Consider the following 27259-nt stretch of genomic DNA (forward strand, 5'->3'; position numbering starts at 1 on the left):
GTTATTTTTAAATCATTAATATTTTTAGCCAGCTATTTATCATTTCATTGGCTATGAGGAATATCAGACCTGTGTAGTGAGATGAAATCCACTTAAACTGACTAGTAATTTTATAATTTTTATTTCACAGGTCATGTAATGTTTGCAGAAATAAAAATGGAGAATGGAAAGTCAAAAGGCTGTGGAACAGTCAGATTTGACTCCCCAGAATCAGCTGAAAAAGCATGCAGAATAATGAATGGCATAAAAATCAGTGGCAGAGAAATCGATGTTCGCTTGGATCGTAATGCGTAATTTTAAACCGCGGTTGGAACATTCTTACATCTGTTTTGCTGAATCTCCTAGAAAAAGTCATTTTTTTTAGTAATACTGTATGCTTACAAAAGCTGTAAAAATGAACTTTTAAAACTCCCACCAGCTTTTAACAGTATAGTGTTAAATATACTGTGGTTTTTGTTAATCTCAAGTTTGGGTTTTTAAAGACAGCAAGTTGGTCATTCAGTTTAAATGAATGGTTATACTGTTTTTAATGAAATAAGCCATTTTTCTTGTTGTTACTTTCAGTACTACATAGTGGGATTTGTCCAAGTTTCCTCAACTTTTATCAACTTACTGTAAGGTAAAACAGATGGTTTTTTCAAAACTTCCATTTTATATATGTAATTGTCCTTGAAAAGAAAGGGCTCAGACAAATTAGGATGTGATTTTGGGTTGGTTTTAAATTACTTTTCTTTGGTGATGAAGAATTACTGTAAGTAAGTTTTAGATTCTAAAGTTCAGGATATTTTTTATTTGACTTAAATGAAGAAATGGAGTTTTCCTGCTCTTCCTTCTCCCATCATCCACGTTTTCCACATAACCCTATTAATATCAACCTCCACAGCCCCTTATTTTATTATTTCCGATGATTCCAAGTTCATATAGAACCGATAATGTGGTAATCCCCAAGTATAATAATAGGCAGACTACTCCCAGCTTTCTGTCTAGTTTCCAGCCATTGAAGTGAACTGCTGAAAAAAGGAAAATAATAGAAATGTTGAGAGAGATGGTTATGTAAGTTAGTCCTCTGCTGTTCACTTCTATAGGAGCTGATGCATTTATAAATGCAGTTTTAATAAACCATGGAACACCTAGGCACAGCATATCAAACACATTGGATCCCACGATGTTAGACATAGCCATATCTCCTTTGCCTGCAAAAACAAAACAAAACAAAAAAAAAGCATGTTGTTAAAATGTGCACACCAATGCTGTATTTTTATTAATAAGCTTCATAAAAAAACACTGGAAATTTTTTTTGTTTGTTGGTTTTGGAAAATTGTTATTAGAACAAAAGTCTTACTGAATTTGTATTTTTTAATTTTGGGGGGGTTAGTATTTAAAGTCTTAACATTTATTTAATAATAATTATCTTTATTTATTAAACCATTTTTCAATAAGGTCTGTAGATTACTTGTTGCTTTTCATTCTCATTTAATATGGTTAATTATGATTTAATGCACATTTCAGATGAGTATTATTTGGGGGTTAGATTTAGTGAAGTTAATCTGCAATTAAATAGTAAACCCTTCCTCTTGAGTCACTCTTTTTTTTTTCTTCAAAGTATGCTGAGGAAATTTTTTTTTTAATGTTTATTCATTTTTGAGAGACAGACTGAGCGAGGGGCGGGGCAGAGAGAGAGGGAGACAGAATCTGAAGCAGGCTCCAGGCTCCGAGCTGTCAGCACAGAGCCTGATGCGAGGCTCCAACTCACGAATCATGAGATCATGACCTGAGCTGAAGTCGGACGATTAACTGACTGAGCCACCCGGGTGCCCTGAGGAAATAAATATTTTTAAAGGTACTTTTGCTCAGTGTATTTCAGCCAGGTTTGAAGAATGGGCATTGCAGCACGAGGGACCTAGCTCTTACCTTTTCTTGCAACCAACACACTGGCAATCGTGTCTGGCAGGCTTGTTCCTGCTGCTAATAAAGTAAGGCCCATTACTGTGTCTGGAATTTCTAATGTTTCCCCTATAATAAACATAGATACTACAAGTTACAAATCTTATAGATTCAATAACCATTCTCTGCAGTTATTTCATATATTTCCTTCCTGAACAAAAAGAAAATAGGCGTATTTAGATTTCACAACCAGTATGTACTTAGATTTCAGCTAGAAAAATATTTGAATAAGACTGGTAAATTGGGTAATACAGGTAGTACAGATTTTTAATGATAGATATCTAAAGATATTTAATAGACAAAATTCTACTAAGGAATAATTCCCCTGCCTGATAATGCCTACCAAAGGTTTGGATGTTCACTATTAACTGATCAAGGTTGTTGCTTAATATATGCTAATGATAAGATTGGTTATTTTCTCTTTTGCAAAGCATTTTCTTAAAGTGGTCAGAATTAAACAAGTTGTTTATAGCTATTTTTAACCTATAAATGTGTTAACATGGTACACATTTTTTAGGTCCTACTTTGGTGATATACCTTAAACAAAGGAAAACAAAAATCGGGTTCTACCTGAATCTTCCTAACATCATGTTCCCGATTTATTAATCCTTCTGTTAGGTTTGATGTCAGTGCAGCATTTTCCAGAAATGTGTTCAGAAACAGAATCAGAGGGAAGTTAAATAAAAAAACATGTAACTGCTCTTTTAATGTTGCAATTGAATACTTACCTTAAAGTCTTTTTCTTAAAATGTCAATTAAAAGTACTTTAAGTAGCTGTTTATTGCATGCTTTATATATTGATATTGGAATTATAGTTGGTTGGTAATTTTTGTTACTGGTTTGCCAGAGTTCATATGTACATAAATAACACTAATATTTATCATCTTGGGGGCTGTTCTATGATCTGTTACTTGATTTTGCTCTTTTCCTGATTTCCTATTGTTAAGTATATTCTGGCTGAGAAAATTTGGAGAGATTTAATATGCAAGCTAATTGGACTTTTTCATCCTTGTCATTAAAAGAAAAGAAATACTCTGCTCTTTGCTAGCATGCTATTCTAAGTCATACATTAATTTGGGGAAAGTCAGAGATCGGCAAGCTTTTTTTGTAAAGGCCCATGTAGTAATTATTTTAGGCAATGCAGGCTATATGGTTTCTGTTGCAAATATTCACCTCTGCCATTTCAGTGTGAGAACATCCACAGATAATATATAAATGATTGGGTGTGATTATGTTCAGTAAAACTTAATGAGCAAAAACAGGAGTCCTGACGGTTTGGGCACACAGACCATAGTTTGCTCACCTCTGATATGTTCATTTGGGTTAACCTTTCTGGGAGAAATCCTTGATTTTTTTTTTACCTATATTTATATTCAGTGTTTTTCTTTTGGAGTTCTGTGAAACTAGAGCTGATTATGGCCAGCAGTAATATTTAAATTTTAATCATGAAGGTAGTAGAAACCTAAACTTAAATTTTATTTTATGTACTTTTTACCCATTTCGTAGTTGGTTTGTATTGCCATATCCAAAAGCAAAGTGAAATGTAATCCAGTTAAACAGTGAGCATGCACTGTTTTCTCAAAATATTGTCCCTTTGCTATATTTTTCATTGTGGAATAGAATTCAGTGGATACAGCATATTGTAGACCCCATACAATGTGATTTAATTATTAGCATAATAGGAGGACATCCTGTGTACTTGATTTCATTTATAAGAAGATCCCTTGACTTGTAACTCTAGGCTGCATAGTATTTGAGAATATAGTTGGTATGTAATACACAACTTACAAACCCCTGAATGATCTTGCTGGTATATTAATATTTAATCTTTTTGTAAATAGCAGTTATCTTTAGTCTTTGTGGAAAGAGAAATTCCTCCTTAGCTAGACTTTTAGTGAATATAAGCAGTTCTTCTGTGAAACTGATTATTTTCTTTTTTAAATTGTGCTCTAAAGATACATACCAGTTATTGTGACCATCCAAACCAGGATATATGTAAATGCGGATATCCATAGTGCTGACACGAAAAAGGTTATCATAAAGTAATTTTTCCAAAACTTTCTTCTACAGTCTGGTGTGGTTAGAAAAAGTAAGGTAATGATAGGAAGGGATAGTACCCAAAAAATTCTTTTTAAGTCTGCTTCAGGCATGTTGAAAACACTTGGTGGATCTGTTGAGGAAAAAATAAATGATTTTGAGTTTTCTCAAATGGCCAATTAAGTTGGAAATGTCCATTTAGAAAGCTATATTGAAATAAATTAGCTGTATCAGTTTCTAAGAGGCTATTTAAAACATTTGAATACCTCATTACTGATATTGCTGGCAAAAAGGAACTAATTGAGACTTTAGGGCAGACAGTATAAAATGCGATACTCAGCATTTCTTGATTTGGGACGTAAAAATCCATCAAAATATCTTGGATCATTCAGTAAATGTATTAGACATAATGTTTATTAAGTGTCAGTTGGACTTCTCTTGGTTTTCTACAATATGAATGGTTTTTAGTAACTTTTTTTGCTTATGGGTCTAACTTGCCTTCTACCTATTATAGCTAATATAGTTGTCTCTGTCCTCCAGTATTGATGATGTCTCTAGCCTGCCCTGTGTATCAGATAATGCATACTTACGATGTATAAAACAATTATAGCATAATATTTTTATTAAGTTGAATATTCCATTCTAAATATCATTGTGATTTTTGGGGGGCTTCAAGTTTTCTTTCTTAACATTTATTTGTTAAACTTGGAATTCACTATAATTCTTAGGAAGAGCCTTTAAGAAAATAGGAACTAGTATGGAATCTACAATATAACTTATAAAACTTGAGTATGTTCTTTTATTTAATTTGTTTTGTTAAGTTAGTGGAAGACAATAATATATTGGATAAAAATAAGAGTTCACTTTAAAATTATTTAAAATTTGCATGGCATTTACAAAATAATGTACTATATTGTAATGTACCATAATAATGTAGCCATGTATTGGATCAAATTACATTACAACTAATGCCAGTAAAATAACTCATGAAAAAATTTGCAAAGCTTCAGCCAATGGACCATTAAATAATATTAGATATAATTTTAGTGTAATGAAAAGATTCTTTTGGTTCTTTTGAATTTCTTGTTAAAAAATTTAACTTAGCAATATGCCACTTGCACCTGAAAGTCTAGAAACTAATTTTTATAAGAAGGGGAAATGTCATGTTGTAATTTTTTTAGGTAGTAAATTAGAATAGCTTCCTAATGTACTTAGGTAAATTTAGAATCTGTTTCATACAACCACTTTGTAGAAAACTAATGCATAAATTTCTGTTTCTGGCCCTAGATGAACTTCTACTAAACGCATTTATCCACATGTTCTGCAACTGCTTCAGATGACATATTTAAAACTGGTTTTTCGCACACCAGCACTTTTTCCTAAATTCCAAATTTTTGTAAGTGGTGTTCCCCTTTTCTCAATCAGTCATGAACGAAGCCTCAGAATTTCCTCTGCTCCCTTTTCTGACCTGTACAGTCTTTCAGTTGCCCTACCTTGGTGATGCTTCCTCTGCATTGTCTCTTTTATTCCTACTCCTTTGCTCTGTCCAGGCACCTACCAAACACACCAGCTGTTTTAGTGGCTTCTTACAGACCTCCATTTCTTTTATCCTCTGATTGCTCTGCTCAGAAACCTGCAAAGATTTACATACTAGCATATAAGGCTCTCCTGTTCTTTACTATCAACCTTTAATCTGCTTCTTTAATGTATACATTCTGTGCTCCAGGTATGCAAGTTCTTGACCAGGCCTTTTGCTCATATTAATTCGTTGGCCATCAGTTTATCGAATATACTTTACTTTTACTTCTATGTTATTTACATAACAGACTTCTGTAACTGTTAATTATTGGTAATAAATCAGGCCATCAGTTAAAATCTGATCTATTCCGCAAGGCTCAGTTTAAATGCTGCCTTCTCTGTGGTTATCTTTCCTAGCTTTTATACAAATTTTATACAGTCTGTCCCATTTAGGAACTACAGTTGTACTTTATTTTCTCCTCTTTATAGTACTTAAACCTTCGTATTCTAGCTATTTTCTTTTTTCTCTACAGTACTGGAAGATTCTTAAGGATAGGGACCACCTCTTCATCATGTCTGAATATCCACAGTGTCTTTTACATAAAAAGTATATAGTAATTGCTGAATCAAAATGAGACAAGTTTTTCTAGTGAGTAGATTTAATAGTGGGCATGATGTGCTTATTACCTTCAGAAACCTGACTAAGACCATGTAAACTTAAAGGAAGCTGAGAGTAGCCAGAATCGTCATGAAAAATCCCACTGTCAGTTCTTGATTGCCGACGGATGAGTGGCTGACCCTCGTCTTCCCATCCCATCAGTGGTTCTTGCTCACTTCTCCTCTCCGTAGTTTCGGCAAGACAAGTGCAGCAAGGGCTGAATTTCTTTATAATATATTGGTTAACTTTAATGTCAAAACACAGCACCAAAACATATAATCCATATATCAAAAGCAGTAAAGTTCCTTCATACCTATAAATTAGAGAAATTTGTGTATTTTAAAATAAAAAAAACAAAGGTTTTGTAGAGCTAGTAGTTTGGGGGCAGTATCTGCTTAATAATTTTCCAACACAGCAATAAAACAAGCAAATAATATTTCTAGGTGTATTTTGGTTTTATAGTTGTGTCCAAACTTGGCCACAGCATTATTACAAATTTATGCATAAAAGCTTGGCATTCATTTCTATATTTCAAATAAAACCAAGGATTCTAAATTCATTGTCTTCATTTATACTTTACAAATTATAGGCATAAAAAATGCTTTGAAAATAAAAATTGTAGACTTTCAAAATAAAAGTTAAACTAGTGAATAGTGATGGGAATTCTCCATCTCAGTTCATTGACAGCATGCATTCCTCAAAATATACAGTATTATAAAAGAATATGGTTTATCTGTTAGTTCATTTCAACTGTGTCTATTCAAATCTGGTGTAAGAATTTTGTGTAAACTGTTCAGAATATATAAGGCTTTGGGACTTTTCAGTTTACAGGGTTTTTTTTCATTTCTTGGTTTTTTTTTTTTTTTTGATATAACTAAATTTGGCTTGTAGTCACAAGACAATAAGGATATTTAAAAAATGAAATTACATCATAGACACTAAGAACTGTTGTCCCATACTCTGGTCTCCTAAAGAGTTGTGATTAGGTAATACCACTACATTTGAACCTTTCATTTACCTTTTATTTTATAGCCAGTGAAGCTCTGCTACACTGAAAGCACAGAATTCTTGTTTTCCCTAATAGAGGGAGCATAGGTTTGGATACTCTTAAAATTATTGTCATTGTCCCTTTAGAGACAATCATTAGGACAGTCATTGTCACTTTAAAGATAACTGCTGAGTTCCAGAAGGATCCCTACTATAGCCAATAGGCTTTCTTTGGGGGAGAGACTAGATTTCAGGGTGATTCATTTAGAAATTCTGCTCCCTGCAAGATTTTAAGTTTCTTGTCTGCAGGTCTTATGCAGGGTTGCTAAGTTGTAATACTCCAGAAAGTTGTAAAACTCCAGTTGTAATACTCCAGAAAGGTGCCATTTACATTGTTTTCTATTTTTCTGGTATCCTGTAGCATTATGCAGTGCACAGTCTATATGGCTGTGCATTTTACATTCCTCTCCATCCCTTGTGACTCCTAGCATAGTGATAAACCCATAATAGATACCTGGTTCTTCTTAGTTGAAAAAGTTATTAGCTGTCCACTGAGTCACCCTCTTTTTCATTTTCTTGCAACAGCAAGACACTGGGAGGTAAAGCAAACAATTGCTAATACCTATATATTGTTGATTCTTAGAGGAAGAAGGCTATAGTTGTTGCTAAATGAACATCAGAGAGAGAGTTGGAAGAATTTAAAGATTTTAAAATTTACTTCCTCCGTCATTTCTCTCCGGTCTTGTGACTATGACCACTTCTAACCTAGGCAAGGTAAACCACCCAGTAGAAGAAAAGACCCAACTGCTGGGGCTTTAATTAACAACAAAAGGGGAGACTGAACAGGCTGAGGGGTGAAGGAAGGGTGGTAATGTCCAGTGATTAGTGAGACAAGGAGACTCACATGACTGAAGAACTTTCAAAGGGAAAACCCAACCAGCACCTGTGATGAGGAAGTTAGCTCAGAGGCATGTGGGAAAATGGTACCAAAGTGGTAGGTAATTGAGAAGTGACTGAAATAACATTTCCGAAAAAGAGATGTTGCTAAACCATTGGAATTTCATAAAAACCCTCTCTGTAATTGTGTTTTCCATAAGAGTAATGATCATTTCAAGCTTACCAGTAAACTTGGTTGTCGAATATTATGCCAAGAACTGCAGCTACACTAATTGCATATGCTGCACAGTCTCTGAATAAGGGCCAACATGATAGCGTTGAGGCCTGTAAAATGATAATTTACTGTTTCCATTACAGTGTAACTTCAAGTACATGCTTAGCACAATACTAAAACTATATGTTTGTTGCTAAATATTGTAACCTTTTGCATTTTGCTTAGAGAAGGAATTTTAAGAAAAACAGTGTTTCAGAACCTTCTCTGGTTTTCATAAATTTGACCAAGAGCTATTTGTGGGTTAACTTTAAATGAAAGACATGTTTTTCTAGTGATTAATAAATTTGATTGAACACATTACTAGTGCCTTGTTTGTTCTAGACCATAAACCATTTTTGTAATGTGTCAAGACAATAAATTTGTGGAGTAAAGTTGTTTTACATACCACATTAGATAGTAAGCCACAAGCTGCACAGATGCCAAAGAGGTTATACATTGCAGATCCAAGAATGGTGCTAATGCCAATGTCTCCCTTTGTGATAAATACACCTATGAGCAAGGTAATTGCTACATTAGTACTACGAGACTTGAAGAAGATAAAATCACATTGAGTAAGCAAAAAATATAAGGAGCGATATTTACCCAGGAAAGCAGTAACCAGCTCAGGAGCTGAACTACCGGCTGCCATAAAAGTTGCACCTGCAACATCCTGAGACAGTCCAAGGGCTGCAGACAAATGAAATTATGTGAAAGTGACAAAGGGAATGTCTCTATAACTAAACATTCAAATCTATAGCTTCACAGAAAAGCACTAACCGTGACTTAAACTGGAAAAATAAAGCATGCAGGTTAAAAAATTAGAGGAACCCAGTCTTGCTCTATCAATCCATTACTTAATGCTTCCTTAGAAGGGGAGAGAAGGCCAGAGACCAAGGGAGCTATACTGCAACTCCGTGTTCTGAATGCCAAGATGCAGGGTTTTGTGGGACCCAGAAAGAACTTCCTTTCTAGCTGGGTGGCTGTAGGTGTATGGCAACAGCCAGACTTCTTTAAAATAGTACTGTCAACAGGGCTCCTGTACAAGTTGATGAAACTGAGGTATCTCAGGAGTCCTAATCCAATTTGAAAGAGGAGAAAAAACGAATATTGGTAGTTTTTAAGATCTGTAAGTGAAGCTGAATTAGGATTATTCACAAATTGGCAATTTCAACTGTGTCAATACAAATGAGAAGAAATTAGTTCACTAAAAACCAAATAAGAATTACTTTTGTATAATTAGAGTCTATTGATTTAAAACCTACAACCATTAAAATTTTAGAGTAGTAAGCCCAAGAAAATACTAGTATTCAAATCGTTTGTGTATATCCCCGAGACTTACAAGCACATCCACTGTCTTCAGTGATGAGATGAAGGGTCTTAGGAAGTTTTTGGCTCTTTCAATTTTAGAACTAAGGGATCTACTATGGGAAGGAGAAGAGAAAGTCATGTTGAAAAGACTACCTTGTTTTGGGAAGGCTGAGACAAGGTTGCATCAGAAATCCCCAACTAGGTTTTACTGGTACATTACGAAGTAGCCTATGGAAGTAGCATGCTTTTTTATTCTTGGTGTGGCAGATTGTATTTTACAAAAATGGCTACAGTATTTGTGTCCTGGTGATTTTCCAGAACCTTTCCATTCCCTGCCTCTCACCCCCCCACAAAAGTGGAGTTTCTGTCTCCCCCTGTCACCACTTTGACTAACATGGCAGAGCCATAATATTTCTGAGGCTGGGACATAAAAGGTGACAAAACTTCTTCATGGTTCTCTCTAGGGACCTTTGCCTTAGAGCCCTGAACCACCACACAAAACCCCAGCCACCATGAAACTCCTGTACTGGAGATACCTCATGAAGAGCCCATACAGAAATAAGAGGTGCCTGAGGAACCCCTACTAGTTCAGTCCCCAAATTTTGAATCTCCCCATCCCAGGCACCAGACATGTGAAAGAGAGGCAGCTTTCAGATAATTCCAGCCTTCTCTTCTGACTATAACTGCATGAGATACGTCAAGCTGGAACTAACAGCTGAGCCCAGGAAACCCTCGCATCTGTGAGAGGTAATACCATGATAATTTTTTAAGCCACTGGTTTTGGGGTGATTTGTTAAGCAGCCACTGATAGAACACCTGGCTATTGTTGTACTGAGTACCTACTATGTCAGATGCTTTTTTAAGTGCTTGGAATATGGCAGAAAAAAAAAAGACCAATGTTTCTGTTCCCGTGGAACTTTAATTCTAGGGAAAAGAAACAGACAAGATAAGCAAAATATGTGTTATGTTAGAAATAGAAGGAAGCAAAAGCAGGGAGTGGGGAGCATATAGAATGTCATGAAGAAAGGATTGTAATTTTAGATTGGGTAGCCAGAAAGGCCTTTGCGGAGAAGGTAAATTAAAAGTTTTCAAGTGAGAAAGCTAGGCACATATGTAGAGGCAGACTTCACTTTACTGTGCTCCACAGATACGTGTTTTCTACACATTGAAGGTTTGTGGCAACCCTGTGTCAAGTGTATCTGTGCCTTTTTTCCAACATCATTTGCTAATGTCATGTGTCTATATCACATTCTGATAATTTTCTCAATATTTCAAACTTTTCCCTTAGTATATTTTGTTATGCTGATCTGTGATCTTGGATGTTACTCTTGAAACTGTTGGGGTTGCCATGAACTGCACTCAGATAAGACAGCAAACTTAACTGATAAATACTGTATGTGTTCTGACTACTCCCCAGCCTGGCTGTTCTCCTTTTTCTTTCCCTCTCCTAGGCCTCCCTATTCCCTGAGACACAATACTGAAATTAGGCCAATGAATAACCAACCCTACAGTGGCCTCTAAATGTTCAAGAGAAAAGAAGAGTTGCAAATCTTTCACTTTAAATCAAAAGCTGGAAATAATTCAGCTTAGTGAGGAAGACATGTTTTAAGCAGAGATTGGCCAAAAGCTAGGTAGGCCTCTTGTATCAAACAGTAGCCAAATTGTGACTGCAAAGGAAAAGTTCTTGAAGGAAATTACAAGTGCTATTCCAGTAAACACACAGAAGGTAAGAAAGCAAAAACATCCTTATAGCTAATATAGAGGAGATTTTAGTGATCTGAACAGAAGATCCAACCAGCTACAACATTCCTTCCAGCCAAAGCCTAATCCAGAAGACGGTCTCTCTTTAAGTCAATGAAGGCTGAGAGGGGTGAGTGAGGAAGCTGCAGAAGAAGTTTGAAGCTAGCAGAGATTGGTTCGTGTGATTTAAGGAAAGAAGTCACCTCCATGACATAAAAGTGCAAGGGGAAGCAGCAAGTGCTGATACAGAAGCTAAAGCAAGTTATCCAGAAGAGCTAGCTAAGATCATTAATGAAGATGGCGAAACAATAGATTTTCGATGTAGACAAAACAGTATTCTATCGGGAAAAAGGTGCCATCTAGGACTTTCATAGCTAGAGAAGACAAGTCAATGTCTTGCTTCAAGCCTTCAAAGGACAGGCTTTTGTTAGGAGCTCATGCAGCTGGTGACTTTAACTTGAAGTCAATGCTCATTGGCCATTCTGAAAATCCAAGGCCCTTAAGAATTATGCTAACTCTATTCTGCCTGTGCTCGATAAATGGAACAATAAAGCATAGATGACAGTATATTTATGTACAACATGGTTTATTAAATGTCTTAAGACCACTGTTCAGACCTGCTGCTCAAAAAGAAGATTCCTTTCAAAATATGACTGCTCATTGACAATGCACCTGGTCACCCAAGAGCTCTATTAAGAGATGTATGATAAGATTAATGCTGTTTTTATGCTAACACAACATTCATTCTGCAGCCCATGGATCACCATTCTAGATCCCATTAAGAACATTCACGATTCATGGGAAAACCATCAAAATATCAACAGAAGAGGAGTCTAAAAGAATTTGATTCCAACTCTCATGAATGATTTTGAGGGTTTCAAGACTTTAGTGGAGGAAGTAACTGTAGATGTGGTAGAAATAGCAAGAGAACTGGAATTTGAAGTGGAGCCTGAAGATGTGACCGAATGGCTGCCATCTCATGATAAAATTTGAGTGGGTGGGGAGTTGCTTTTTATGGATGAGCAAAGAAAGTGGTTTCTTGAGACGGTGACGATGCTGTGAAGACTGTTGAAATGACAGCAGAGGAATTAGAATATCACACAAACTTCGCTGATAAAGCAATGACAGGGTTTGAGAGGATAGACTCCAATCTTTAAAGAAGTTCTAGTGTCAGTAAAAGGCTATCAAACAACACTGCATCCTACAGAGAAATTGGTCATGAAAAGAAGAGTCAATCGATGTGGCAAAGTTCATTTTTGTCTTATTTTAAGAAATTGCCGGGGCGCCTGGGTGGCGCAGTCGGTTAAGCGTCCGACTTCAGCCAGGTCACGATCTCGCGGTCCGTGAGTTCGAGCCCCGCGTCAGGCTCTGGGCTGATGGCTCAGAGCCTGGAGCCTGTTTCCGATTCTGTGTCTCCCTCTCTCTCTGCCCCTCCCCCGTTCATGCTCTGTCTCTCTCTGTCCCAAAAATAAATAAACGTTGAAAAAAAAAATTTTTTTTTAAATAAAAAAAATAAAATAAAAAAAGAAATTGCCACATCACCCCAACCTTCAACAACCACCACCCCAATCAGTCAGCAGCCATCAACCTTGAGGCAAGACCCTCTACCAGCAAAAAAGATTATGATGCGCTGAAATCTCAGATTCTGGTTAACATTAGGTAAAAGGTTAGATAAGGTAAAACGTAATAGGTGGCTAGATCATGTAAGACTTGTGAATCCTAGCAAGGATTTTAGCTTTTATTTTGAAAGATATGGGAAGTGTGTGTGGAAAGTCATCCACCTCCTTCTTGCCAGTGATGCCAGCCCTAGTCATGAGGTTATTTGGTCTCAAGAGGCCTAACCAGCTCTATCTAGTCTGAGCTATTTTGCCACCTGTTAAGCCTCTGTTGTGAAAAGTCCTCTTAGGATATGTGGAATGATTCCTCACTATTTGCCTTTGGTCATGTTGCTTGATGAACAGGTTGCAGTGATGAATGAAGGCAGAGAAGTAATATTGTGTGCAACACAGTTCATAACATTTCCTTTGCTGGTTAGAGTCTATCTATCTATCTATCATCTATCTAGCTGACTCTGTGCAAGACCAATTGGCCATAAAATTTTAAAATAGAACATGATAAGACATATTGCTCTGTGCTTAACTTTGTTCATTTCAGGAATGAAGTAAATGATATCTTACATTCATAGTATACAATTCACTTTCATATACATAATTTAATAATCTCAATTATCCTCTGATATGAGTGGTGGTATTTCCATTTTACAGATGAGGAAACAGGCCCAGGAGGTTAAGTAACTCAGTTACATGGATAGTAAGGATCTTATATGTGAGAAGTTAGGGCATAAACTCCAAGTCTGTTGTTTCTAAATCCAATGCTATTTCTATTTCACCACAGAAACCTAATGTAAAAATGGCACTAAGGCAGGCCAATTATAACATGTTGGGCGACTCAGTTATTTTCTTTCCTGCCTCATGGCATGGGCATATAACTACCCCATTCTATTCTTTCCTAGGGCAAATAATAGTTACTGGGAGTCAGGGATACTTTGGAAGTTTTCTAGCATATTCCAGAGAATGTATAAATTTAGTGATATTGGATATTAGCATGAATTCTCTAATTAAATCAGGGCCTGATAATATGTGGATGAAGTTGCAAAAGAAAAAAATGCTTAATTTTGAACTAAATGTCCAAACTTGGTGCAGCTCAATAGTAAATGACCAATCTTTGCTTAACGCTAGTTTAAGAATGCTTCATTAGAAAAATTCAGTCTCAGGCGGGAAAAGATGATCTGTTGAGCTGTTTGTCACAAGGAAGGAAAATAAGTGACCCTTTTGAACACTTTCACTATCAAAAGGTAGTAACAAAAAAGTGTGTTGCTATTCATTGGGCTCTAATTGAGTTATGAAAGGAAAGGTTCTGTAACGATGGATGTATAAAACTTCAAAGATATTTTAACAAGTCATATCTTAAGGTTCTAAGCATATTTTGTAAAATGGTTTATACCTTTGAACTTTAGAATAGACTGACTTTGTCTTCGCTGACCTTTGGGTAGCATTTCTCTCTGCGATAGTTTATTATTAAAGATAAATTGTTCTGGTTTTTTTCCCCCCAGAGCTATTACTTTTTTCCTCTTTATTACTCTAAAGGAATAATCACATTTCCTTCAGGATATAGGAGAACTGTTCAAGGTGAGTTTTCTTTATAGGTTTAGATATCGTTACATTGTTTATATAAAGTGCAACTTTATGATAATGACCTGTGGTCTATGGGGACCACAACTTAAACCAAAATTCATCAGACTTTTTCTTACACATGTTCTCTTCTCTGATGCTATGTTGAAAAGCTTATGACAGCTTTTTAAAACTCTCTTCTGGAAAGATAATATAGTGGGAAGAGTTTTAAACTAAAATGGAAACCTGTATTCTGGCCCTGCCTGTACTTAATATGGGATTTTAGACACGTTATTCAGACAAGCCTTACATTTTGTCATCTGTAAAATGGAGTGTTGGACTACATACTCTTTGAGGCCTCTTCTAATTTTGTCAATTTTTATCAAAATGTAGGATATGGATTCTATGCTTTTAGACTCTATGCCACTTTTTATTGTTAAATAAATTTATAATAAAAAAAACCTCCTACATTACTGAAAATTTAGGAGATAGTGTGGGAATATAGAAGGGGAAGAATCACTTACATGTTTACCATTGTGTTTTAACCACTGATATCATTTTAATGTATCTCCAGCCCTTTCACAATGCACATTTTAATAGTTATAAGCATAAGCTATATGTAATTTGGCATCCTCTAATACAATTTTAGAAACTTTCCAGTGGCAGCAAATTTTCATGCTTTGTGAATGGATTAGGATGACCAATCAAAGGTCATTCAGACCCACCTCCAGTGACTGGGATGGTAGTCATCCTGAGTAGTTTTAATTTCGGTCCAGAATGAAGTGTGACAGCAAACCAAGGTGCTTTATGATTTGCAAAACTGTTCTAACATTAATTTCAAATATATTTTTAGATTTTTTTTGAGTACAGCTTTAACATCATAGGGATAAATGCCTAGCTTCCCAATGTACAACATATATATATTCTGTGATGTTTTTAGCAATAAATAAAAACATTTTGATTTCTTTATAGTTACCACCTCATATTTTATCTGAGCTATGAGGGAATAAATTCTGAAACCCTGTGTAATGCTTTTAAATACCTAATTCCACTTATGAGGACTCCCTCCAACCTCCAATCTAATGTCTATAACATTATAGTGATTTTCCACCTGGCCTAAGCTTATCATATAATGCATGTATAAGACACTTTATCTCCAAACCTCACAATTACCTCAGTTTTGGCTCCATAACTTGCCCAAGGTCACATAGATAGTAATTGCAGAGACGGGATAGACACCTAGATCTTTTTTACTTTCAAAAGCTACTCTTTCAGCTATCCATGTAGGTAAAGCAAAGAGATTAATGCATGGCTTTATTATTATTGTTATTATTACTATTACTATTATTATTGTTGCCTGTATATGCAATAGCATCTTGGTAATACCCAGACAACTTGGCAGTTACTCAGATCGATATACCTTGGGTAGATTTAGATACAGTCCAAGGGGACCACAACTTAGATCAGAGAAAAGAAACACAAAGAAGATGAATATGCTCTTAAGACGAGCATGAATGCCCTTGTGGCAGGGAGAAAGCACGGTTCTTAGATTCTTTGTTCTTTGGGAAGGCTTGGCCTCTGTAAATTTCATGAGGATTAAGAATCAAACAATCCCCTGAAACTGTTGGCTATCCAAATGCCATACCCACGGAATTATTCAACTCCCTTTCACTTTTATCCATTTAGAACCAATTCCACCTGGAATTAAAACTCACATTTCTCTCTTATTGTCTATTTCTGAGACATAACGTTGCAGTTGAACATGGGCAAACATGGTTCAAAGCAGAGTGAATAAAAAAAAAACCCTTTTGATAACAAATTAGATATTTTATATAAGTATGTTTCCCCAACACCTTATTAAGATCATTTTCACTTAAGACATGTTATACCTCAGGGCGCCTGGCTGGCTCAGTTGGCTGAGCACCTGACTTCAGCTCAGGTCATAATCTCATGGTTCGTGGGTTTGAGCCCCATGTCAGGCTCTGTGCTGACAGCTCAGAGCCTGGAATCAGCTTTGGATTCTGTGTCTATCTCTGTCCCTCCTCTGCTCACACTCTCTCTCTCTCAAAATAAATAAATAGGCATTTAAATTATGTCAGGGTCTGTGCTGGCAGCTCAGAGCCTGGAGCCTGCTTCAGATTCTGTGTCTCCCTCCCTTTCTTCCCCTTCCCAACTAGCACGTGCTCTCTCTCTCTCTCTCTCTCTCTCAGAAATAAAGGAACATTAAAAAAAAAAAAAGATGTTATACCTCAAAGGGTCAGCATGGTGGAGGAATTAGAATTCCTAACTGAGTAGTATATTAGTGTAACATTTAAAAAGATAAGTGTCGGCAACACCTGGGTGGCTCAGTCGGTTAAGCGTCTGGCTTCCGCTCAGGTCATGATCTAACAGTTCATGAGTTCAAGCCCCACGTCGGGCTCTGCGCTGACAGCTCAGAGCCTGGAGTCTGCTTCGGATTCTGTGTCTCCTTCTCTCTCTGCCCCTGCCCCACTCATGCTCTGTCTCTCTCTCTCTCAATAATAAATAAACTTTAAAAAATAAATAAATAAAAAGACAAGTGTCTTAGCCAGCTCATTGTGGACTTTGGGCTATATCAAATGACCAATTGTAGGGGGTCCTCAGTTTTCTACGAAGTTAGCTTGAGAAAAAGTAAACAAAGCTACTGTAAACAGTGGCTAAACAACTCTAAGAGACCCCTACTACATATCAAAAGTATACATAAAAAGGATTTATTTTGGCTTTATGCTTAATGTTTGTGTTTCTAAAACCAAACTGCTTATAGAGATGAGATCTAATAGTCTTATCTGGGCTATAATTTAATATGGTTTCTATTATATTTTTAATTTATATAATATTAATTTATATTTAAGTTAAATATTAAATATACTTTAAAGATATCACTTTTTAAAAAAGAAAGGGTCACTAAAGATTGAATAAAATCATATGGATTTTAATGTAAAAGAAATAAAAGGAACCCTAGACAGAATATTCCAGAGATATTTGAAGTATCATTTAAAGTTGTTACATGGATTATTAGATTAGATAAAAGAATGGGTTTCATAAACGTACTTCCTCTTGCTTTTATTTGCCTTAAACTTGGTTTTCAAGGTCTAGCAGATGCACTCTAGATTTGATATTTGCCCCAAACATATCCATATTGACTTTGATCACTCACCTTCTGCACCTTCATTTTTGCTGAGTAAAGAATTATAATCTCTGTAGTCTGTTCTTTTTTTTTTTTAATGTTTATTTGTTTTCGAGAGAGAAACAGTGAGAGCCAGGGAGGGGCAGAGAGAGAGAGAGAAAGAGAGAGAGAGGGAGGGAAGGAGACAAAGAATCTGAAACAGGCTCCAGGCTCTGAGCTGTCAGCACAGAGCCCGATGTAAGGCTCGAACTCATGAACCATGAGATCATGCAGTATTGTGATAGACCATCCAACAAGTATACCATAGAGCTTTTGGAAGAAAGAAGAAACCCCAAGCAAACAGTACCAGATGTGACTAGCTTTACAAGCCAAGCATGGGAATTTTAGACAGTTTCATAAGTCAGGCTTACATGAATGAACAGAGACCACAAAGACCACCCCCCCCCCCCCTTTCTTCCTTGTCCTCATTTGGAATCTGTCTGTTTCTGTCTCTGTCTCTGTCTCACACACACCTCAGTGTATCCACCCAACTCCGGGTCTAGGGTAGCACAACTGGTGGGGATAAGGGAGCTCCCTTAAGATTATTCTTTACCCCATTACCTCTAGCTCCCTTGATCTCAGATAATATTCCACCTCTGATGACATCATTTATAACCCCTTCCCCTGAATCCTCTCAATTCTATTTCCCAATTCAGAAACTGGGTCTTATCTCTGAAGGTAAAATGCTCTGGACACTAGAGTGTGATTTTTATTCCCTCTATGATGTGGATTAATTTCACTTCATTCCTCTATGTTCAATGAATCATCATTAGCCTCTTATCCGAGAGAACCTCAGTGGATATAAAAGAAAATGGGATTCGAGGAAGAGGGCACAGGAACAGCATTTCCATATTGGTGCTACAGAGTAAAGATGACAGCAAAATGTCTCGGGTTGTCTAACAAGAGGTATGTGTTGAGGGTGGGGTGGGGAGGAGAGTTTGTGTGGCTTCTGTGATCATAAGTAGAGCAAGGAGAAAGAAAAGAGCCTTGCTGGAAGAAGCCTCCTGTGGTGGTGACTCTAGAGGAAATTGCCAGATCAACATAGATAGCTACAGACAGAAAAAGGGTCCAGGGTGGGTATCAGCAAGAGGGCTGGCCTCTACCATGTCCTGCTCATCCTCTGCATGGAGAGTCCTGAGCCTATTCTATCTTCATCTGAAGACCCTTCCATTGACCAAACGAACTACTACTGGTGGCTTGAGGAGTGGGTAATGAGGTGATGGGGCTGGGGTGGGCCAGGGTCCTGTCAATTCTCCCAACATGTTCTAGGTTGGGACTTATAACATGCACCCTACAGAAAGTCATTGCAACCTATGTGATGATTTGGTTTCACAGTACCAGACTAAGATCTCATGGGCATTCTAGGCAACCAAAGGCTTAGGCCTCGGGGTCTAATTATTGTATTTGGCAAGTGTTTATAACATTAATTTACAACCTCCAATAAGTGGCTGAAAGTCTAAACTGATTTTTTTAAGCAATTCAGTGGATTCTCTTTATTTTGTAGTATACTTCCTCCATAGTTACAATGAGTATTTGATGCTGTTGTTGGTTCTTTTTGTCAAAACTCCAGTGCTGTTGGGATGAAAACACCCTTTAAAACTGTTCACGGGTTCCTTGGGTGGCTCAGTCAGTTAAGCAACTGACTCTTGATTTTTGGCTCAGGTCCTGCGTTGGGCTCAGTGCTGGGAAAGTGTGCTTGGGATTCTCTTTCTCCTTCCTCTCTGTCCCTCCTCCACTTGCACATGCACACTCTCACTCTCAAAATGAATAAATCAACTTAAAAAAAAGACTGTTCAAATAGAACAATTCTTCTGAAACAACCGTATTATGGCTGCTAACCTCAAAGAAGGATGTGTCAAATTATATCAGAGCAGTTGAGAATATTGTTGGATGTCAGCATTGGAGAGGGAAGGCTTTGTTGGCTGGTCTTAGGTAATTATGTATCATCTCAGCTTCTCATCAGCAAAACCAAACTCATAGAACTGACTTTGTGGGGTTTCTGTGAAGACCAAATGAAACCGTCTCTATTTAATTTAGAGCCATGCTTGGTCTTCTATAATTGTTTTTTGACAAATAGCTAATAACTAAATATATAAATAAATAACAACACTCCAGCACATTGTGGAATGCTTCAGTAAACTGTTTTCAGGATTACATTAATCCTTATTAGTTGACAAAATGGGTGGAATTATTATAACCCAATGCTCTTCAAAAGAACTATGGGGAAATGTAAAGTGTTTGCAGACTTTTCTGAGGCTAGTTTCTGTGGATGTAAACAAATCCCAGGGAAATTGTTTTTTATTGCTGATGTCCTAATTTGGATGGACTATGCTAGACCTTGAAAAGAGAAATGACAGAATTAATTTATAGGCACTTAAAAAATGAATCAGGCCAGCACTATTTCTAACTCATTTTGTTGCCAGTATTTTCAGCACTCAAGACCAGGGTCAGTTCTCAGCAGCTGAAGAAGATTTAGCAGCAGCGTGGGTATCCATCAATCACACATGTGATATTGTGATTTATAAGAAATACGTATTTGGTCATTCAGACGACCAAAATATATTTCTCTCATATATTTGGTCTTCAGCCACAGTTACTGACTCATGCTCCCAAAACCCTTGGAATTTCCTAAGAATTGAGAGTGATGAAGGCATCTTTTGTTATGTTAACAAAGCGACTTTTGGACCCTACCTAAGAACAAACCCTGTAATTAGAGGGTTAGAACTTTCAGTCCCACCCTTGACCTCTAGGAAGGGGAGAGGGACTGGAGGTTGAATAAATTGGTCAATGATTTATTTGATCATGCCTGTGTAATGAAGCCTCCATAAAACCCAAAAGAACCTTTCTGGGTTCAGAACCTATCTAGTTTGGTCTCAGTAAAGGGGGATTTGCTGGAATGGCCCTGGCTCACAAAAGCATTTGGTTTGGGAAGAGAAAGGATGAAAGGAACTTGGTATCTGGGTGGCCACGCGGTCAGATTAGAAAGGCAACAGAAATGTGGGTGCTAAAGGTATACCCACATAAGGTATAACCCTGTGGAAATCACTCTGAAAATTTGAAAGGTGCATGAAAGTAGCAGCCTATAAGACGAACTCCCATTTTGGAAAGCAATTGAAATAGGTAAGTAGATATCCCTGTGTGCTCCTTTGAGATGGCTACCTGGGTTCATGGACTGAGTGGACATGAGGGTCTGGAGCAATGCAAAGATGGGCTGAATCTAGACACATTCTTCTTGTATCCCCAGAAACACAAAAATGCCAATAAGAACTGTTCTATCTGCCAACAAGAGAGACAGAGACTACAGAGGGCTATGTGGCAGATTCCCTAGTAGGAAGGTCCTGACCAAAGCTGGCAAGAAATATTGATACTGGTAGTCTTTGGGGCCTAAAAGTGGGTCCTGACAGGAGTATTCACTGCCTCTGCAATGGGCTTTGCTTCTCTAGGATTAGATGCAAATGCTCAAAATACTATACAAGAACAGGAGCCAAAGATATTGCACTGATTTGGATTGCTGACCATTTCTCCAGACCAAGGAACGCATTTTACGGTCCTTGATATCTAGCAATAGGCAGAGAGAGAAGCTTGATAGAGAATCGGAGTGGGCAATTGAAATATTGGTTATCGAAAATGGGGGAAGATAAGGGCACTAAGGGTTGGCCTATAAGCCTTCACCAGTGTATGCTCACCCTGAACATGAGGCGTCCTGAAGAAGTGTCCCCCCACTAAATAGCTTTCTGTTTTCTGGTGGATCTGGGGAAGAGTGGGAGGGGGAAGGTGTTGGTATTCTTTCTTCCTCACATCACCTTAACTTTGTTGTTTTGTGCCCTTGCTAGATGTAGTGGTCAAAGGACCGGGGCTGCAGCCACAAGGGCTGGAAGCAGGGAGGATTGCTAAGGAATGGTTGTCTTCAACCTTTGTGTCACAATCCCTAAGGGTCTGGTGGGATAAGATGCACTGTCGCCCCATCTGCCAAATTGAGATTAACAGTCAATTCAGCCATATTGTTTGTGGTAAAAATCACTCACTAGTTGTGCACCTGTATGACCTTAGATTGTGTGATCAGGAACGGACTGAAGGCGGGCTATTGCTAGTATTGCTTGCCTGCATGCAGTGTAGCTCAGCACTGTGGACTAGGTAGTTAGTTACTAATGAACTGAATGAGAGTCTAGTAATGTGCCAGTATCTTTTAACTTCTATGATTGTTTTGCTACCAGGGGTACGTGTTTGAAGACCAGGAGGTGGGCTGCTGCGATGTTGTGATTTATAAAAAAATAGATATTTGGTTTTCATCCATAGTTCCTGCCTCAAAAGCCTGCTCCCAAAAGTTCCTGCTCCCCAAAGCAGGAAATTCCTACCTGTAGAGCTTGATGAAGTTGTCTTTTGTCATTTTAATGAGGTACATTTTGGGCCCCAACTGTAGAGGGCTGCTGGTTGCCAAGGGAACAAACCATGTGATTAGAAGGCGGGAACTTTCAGTCTCACCCACAGGTCTCCAGAGAAAGGAGGGAGGGCTGGAAGCTGAATCAATTGCCAAAGGTCATGATGTAATCAACAATGCCTATGTGATGAAGCCTCTGTTAAAAAACAAAAAGCTGGAATTTGGAGAGCTGGGAGAGTGGCATGTCTGGAGAGGGCATACCTCATACCTTGCTTCATGTTTCTCTCTTCCCTCTGGCCGTTCCTGAGTTATATCCTTTTGTAATAAACTAGTAATCTAGGAAGTAAAATGTTTCTCTGAGTTCTGTGAGCCACTCTACCAAATTAATTGAACCCAAGAAGGAGGTCATGGGAAACTTTGATTTATACACCCAGTTGGTCAGAAGTATAGGTAACAGCCCAGCCTTATGACTGCTATCTGAAACCCAAGAAGAGGGTTGTTGGAACTCCCAATCTGTAACCAGTTAGTCAGAAGCATAATAATCTGGGCTTGCAAATGGCATCTGAGATCAGTTGGGGATGGGGAGGGCAGTCTGGGATCTGATGCTATCTTTGGGTAGATAGTGTCAGAATTACTTGCTGTTGGGGGAACTGCACCCCCCCTCCCCTGCCAGCTCCCCTCCCACACATTGGAATTGTGAACCCAATTCTGGACTGAATACCAATTTACACATTCATAATAGCTACTGTATTATATTTCACAGCAAAGAGCGATTCACTTGTCTGCTGCTGATGTTTCAAAGTAATTCCACAAGTGGCCTAGTGGAAGTCATTATTATAAATATTCTATGAAGTCACTTAATGAAGATTATTTTGAAGTAGCAATCTAAATTTTAATGCAGTTGCTTCTGCAAGGCTAGAAAAGTTATTTATTTATTTACCACTCCCAAGACAATTTTTTATAAACAAAATTCTTGATGAATTTATTCTTTTAGTCAAGGTATAGTTTGGAAATGTGAAAACAAAAAACAAAAAACAAAAAAAAAAAGATCTTATGTGGATCCTGAGAAACTTAACAGGATCCCATGGGGGGAGGGGGGGGAGGAGGAAAAAAAAAGAGGTTAGAGTGGGAGAGAGCCAAAGCATAAGAAACTCTTAAAAACTGAGAACAAACTGAGGGCTGATGGGGGGTGGGAGGGAGGGGAGGGTGGGTGATGGATATTGAGGAGGGCACCTGTTGGGATGAGCACTGGGTGTTGTATGGAAACCAATTTGACAATAAATTTCATATATTAAAAAAAAAGGAAATGTGAAAACAAAAAGAAAAAAATTTTTTTGACTTTTCTATTTTCCAGGAAGAGAAATTTTCAAGGTGGGACAGAGTACCTTGAATTTAAAATTTCTTAGTGTTAATATAATTAACATAATCTATGTACATCGTCTAATTAAAGGTTCACTACTGGCACAAGGATGAACAAATAGATTATTACAACATTTAAGAGTTTGGAAGCAGAGGCACATACATATATATAAGAATTTAGTATATGAAAATTGGTTAACTTTCTGAAAAAGTAGCACTGAATTCTATAGCAAAACAAATTCTTGGTGAAAGAAAGAAAGAAATGTAAAAAAAAAAAAAAAAGAAACTACACGTAACAGAAATTATGATAATTTCTCTGACCTGGAGATAAAAATTTCTAAGTGTAAAACCAAAAGGAGAATCATAAAGGAAAATATTTATAAATTTACTTAAAATATGTACACTTCAATGTGATAAACAAATTATAAAAACAAACAACAAACTATGAAAAAGCATGTGATATAGAAATGATATTAGAAAAAGGGTTAATATCCTTATATTAAAATAATGTCTTGGAAATCAGTAAGAAAAAGACAAATACCCTCCTGTCAGAACATGGGCAAAAAAGCACAAAAGCAAAACCACAAATTGCAGTAAGCATGAAATGTTTACAACTTCACAAATAATTGGATCAATACAATTTTACAAAATGACATTCCATTTTAAAGCAATTAACAGACATTTTAAATGATATTATTCATGGTTTTCTGGAACGGAAGTTATCCCACATTCTGGAGGTATAAGTTGGCACACCCTTTTTGTGAAGTGCTTTTGGTAATGTATAAAATAAAGCTTAAAATATGCATAGCTCTGCATCTTTATCAATAAACAATCAGAGAGGTTTGCAAAGATCTTGTACATGTATGGGCACAACATTGCTTAGGATAAAAAAATTAAAAAAACACAAATGTTCAATGAGATTAATAATTTTTAAAATTATGATAAATTTTTACTGGGTACCTACCATGTATAAAACCCAGTGTTAGGATCTTAAATCATTTGGAAAATCATGCTACTGTTAAAAATCATGTTTTTGAAGAGTATTTAATAATATGGGGAGATGTGTAGAATAAAATATATGAGGAAAAAGTGTGTACCTTTGAGTGTACTTCAAACTGTATATATAGCAAGATCTAAAAGGTCAAAAGAAAATACACCAAATGGTAACTGTGGGGGTCTCTGGGTGATGAAAATGTAGTGATTTTACTTTTTTCTTCTATTTTTCTTGCATTTCATCAATCTGAGTAAAAATACGATGTGAAAGTAATTTAATCTCTATTATAGAAAAATATTGATGTCAATGTAAAATGGAATGTCAATATAAAAATGTATATATTTATACTACTTAAGTTAAATAATAATAATAACAAACATGCTTACCTGTTCTATTAATTTTTTTCTTTAAACAAATATGTGTTGAGAGCCTCTGCTCTTTCCAGGTCCTGTTTTAGGTCTTAAGGGTACCGCTATGGTGCAGTGAACAAGAGAGAGAAGGACTAGCATTTCAGTGGGGTTGGGGAGCAGGGGCCACGGGAAAAAGGAGAGTTAATATTCTAGCTCTCTCTCTCTCTCTGGGAAGAAATGCCAGCAATCTGTGTGTGTGTGTGTGTGTGTGTGTGCGTGCATGTATGTGCATGTGAGATGGGGGGAGAGGATGCAGTTTCTGTGCAATCCTTTGAGTATGCAGTAGGAAACCAAACCCTTAACTTTAACCTTCTCTGAAATGAGCGCGTTCAACCAATGAAACCAACCAAGCAAGAGACAGACTGGAAACTTCTGCTGGCCTTTTGCTTATATGGCCTGAATCATCACTGATATCCTGATTTTAGGGACTGGTATACTGATGAAAGGGATATGCTCAGAATTGTGGACAATGTACCTGGCCGAGGGGATGGAACAGAGGGGCTTAGCCTGGCAGATCTTATTTTCAGAAACCTGAAAGTGAGCTTAACTTTTAATAACTGAATTTACAATTATCTGATGCCTGAGGTCACTTTACACAGGACGCAGGACTTATTTATTTATTGGTTCATAAACATCAGTTACTTTCCTTACTGACAGAAGGCTGAAAAAGGAAATGGGGAGGAAGATAGTCCTTAATGTCATTTGTTTACCATCTACCTTTAAAAACAATTACAATTTTAGAGTAAAACAGAAAAAAAAGTTTTTGAAAGCATAAAATGGCAAGCATTAGGAGTCTCTTGTATTAGGGGTACACACCAAGTGCATATATGTGGAAACTTGGAACAGTTTAGAACGAACTGCCAGCCAGGTAGTACAGCAGACAAAGAGTTTCTGGAGATAGTCAGTGTAATAAAAATTGCTGGGTACTCATTTAAAGATGCTCTGCTGCACGTGAACCACCAAGAAAAACCACATGCAGGCCAGTTCCAGAAGGTAGGGGCCCCACAACACAGAAGGCCATCTCTGCAACCAGCTGAGATGGACAGAATTGTTGCTGAGCTGTTTTAAAGACAGCCACGTGGGGTGCGTGGGTGGCTCAGTTGGTTAAGCGTCTGATTTCAGCTCAGGTCATGATTTCACAGTTCCTGAGTTCGAGCCCAGCATCAGGCTCTGTGCTGACAGCTCAGAGCCTGGAGCCTGCTTCTGATTCTGTGTCTCCCTCTCCTTCTGTCCCTCCCCTACACACACTCGGTCTCTCTCTGTCTCTCTCTCTCAAAAATAAATAAACATTAAAAAAAAAATTAAAGACAGCCACGTATTTGTGGCACAATTAATTTGGAAGATGATGGGGGAGATTTCCAGCCACTTACATTCGCTGATGATTTCCAGGGAGGGTAGGAAGTACTCATCACAGACAATAGACACGGCCATGAACATGTACAGGATAATTAGGAAGTAGATTACAATGCCTCCATCTGTGCGCTCCTGTTTTGTGAAAAACCCTTCAGGAAATTCCAGGGATGGAGGTACAATGCATTGGGTGCTATTTCCTGGTAAGAAAAAGAGGGAGAAAGTTTGAAATATGTTGGTGTCACTCGTTCCAAGCCCACAAGGAGAGATTTCTCAACAAAACTCTTAAGTGTGGGGTAACAGTGGAATTTCAAGAACCCTGGTGAAAATGTATAAAACACTTTTGAATATGATGCAGCTGTAAAGTTTAAAAAAAAATAACCTTTGGGACCCGAAAGAGATGCTTTAATGAAATAAGCTGATGATAGCAAAAGAACTACAAGAAGAAAAATTATGAAATCACTCTTCCTTGTCTGCTTTCTTTCTAGAAGGGAATTTTGAACCCCTCTTCCTCCTCAAAGAGACATTATGTCTCTGATGAGAAAGATTTCTAGTATCTGTACAATTTCATTTTCCCATCTCAGAGCCCAAAGTTGTCCACAGACCTGTGAAGAATCCTCCACTGTTGCAGAGAATTTCCAAGACGAAAGAAGATTTTTTTTTCATGATGAAGTCTCTAACAATAAAAAACTAGAGACCCGCCTGTTTTATGCTGTCTGTGAATTATCTCTGAGCTATCTTTGAGAACTTATTCGAGGCATCAAAAGTGTTTGATATTCTTCTAAGTGCTAAAAGTCAGAGGAGGAAGCATAAGCCGAAGTGAGTCAAGTGAGAATTTTCCTCTCTTTGTCCCTTTCATCCATATGTGACAACAGCAGCAGGGGCAGCTGACCCCAGTGTCCACCTACCTGTGGCCCTCAGGAGACGCCGGGGCAAGGGTGCACCTGAAGAAGGCAAGTGTGCGGTGGCCCAGAGGACGCCGAGGAGCAGAGCCCTTCTTGCCCACCGTTGGCCCCCTTCGGTCTGCATTTCTGCCGTGCTCTCACTGCAGTGTGCCGCTTTGGGAAGGGGG

The 27259-nt window shown here is 37.5% G+C and overlaps 2 protein-coding genes across 5 annotated transcripts in view; one reads left to right on the forward strand and one right to left on the reverse strand.

The window, feature by feature from the left end:
• The window catches only part of MYEF2 (myelin expression factor 2), a 38391-nt gene extending 29779 nt beyond the window's left edge, over positions 1–8612 (forward strand). For 2 of the 4 annotated variants that reach the window (XM_043555488.1, XM_043555490.1), the window contains one exon: positions 131–1570. In XM_043555488.1, the coding sequence (XP_043411423.1) occupies positions 131–294 (164 nt within the window). In that variant the 3' untranslated portion in view covers positions 295–1570. Of the gene's footprint in view, positions 1–130 lie in introns of all 4 variants that reach the window. The other 2 variants (XM_043555489.1, XM_043555491.1) reach the window with 2 other exon arrangements.
• SLC24A5 (solute carrier family 24 member 5) lies at positions 771–27259 on the reverse strand. The gene is made up of 9 exons (XM_043555492.1): positions 27096–27259; positions 26208–26387; positions 8898–8981; positions 8701–8804; positions 8265–8365; positions 6187–6470; positions 3908–4114; positions 1912–2013; positions 771–1193 (listed from the first exon to the last, which is right to left on the reverse strand). The coding sequence occupies exons 1-9, from the start codon at positions 27214–27216 to the stop codon at positions 871–873; spliced, it is 1506 nt and encodes a 501-aa protein (XP_043411427.1). The 5' UTR covers positions 27217–27259; the 3' UTR covers positions 771–870.

The sequence above is a fragment of the Prionailurus bengalensis genome, chromosome B3 (genome assembly GCF_016509475.1).
Source record: "Prionailurus bengalensis isolate Pbe53 chromosome B3, Fcat_Pben_1.1_paternal_pri, whole genome shotgun sequence".
NCBI classification, from domain to species: domain Eukaryota; kingdom Metazoa; phylum Chordata; class Mammalia; order Carnivora; family Felidae; genus Prionailurus; species Prionailurus bengalensis.

What these genes read in the sequence shown, in the direction of transcription:
- SLC24A5 (XM_043555492.1), bottom strand. Translation starts at nt 27,216, where the DNA reads ATGCAGACCGAAGGGGGCCAACGGTGGGCAAGAAGGGCTCTGCTCCTC. An exon ending in CCTGGAAATCATCAGCGAAT is followed by an intron (nt 8,982 to 26,207) that starts GTAAGTGGCTGG and finishes ATTTGTCTGCAG; the next exon opens with CCCTTGGACTGTCTCAGGAT. An exon ending in GTGGCTTACTATCTAATGTG is followed by an intron (nt 8,366 to 8,700) that starts GTATGTAAAACA and finishes ATCATTTTACAG; the next exon opens with GCCTCAACGCTATCATGTTG.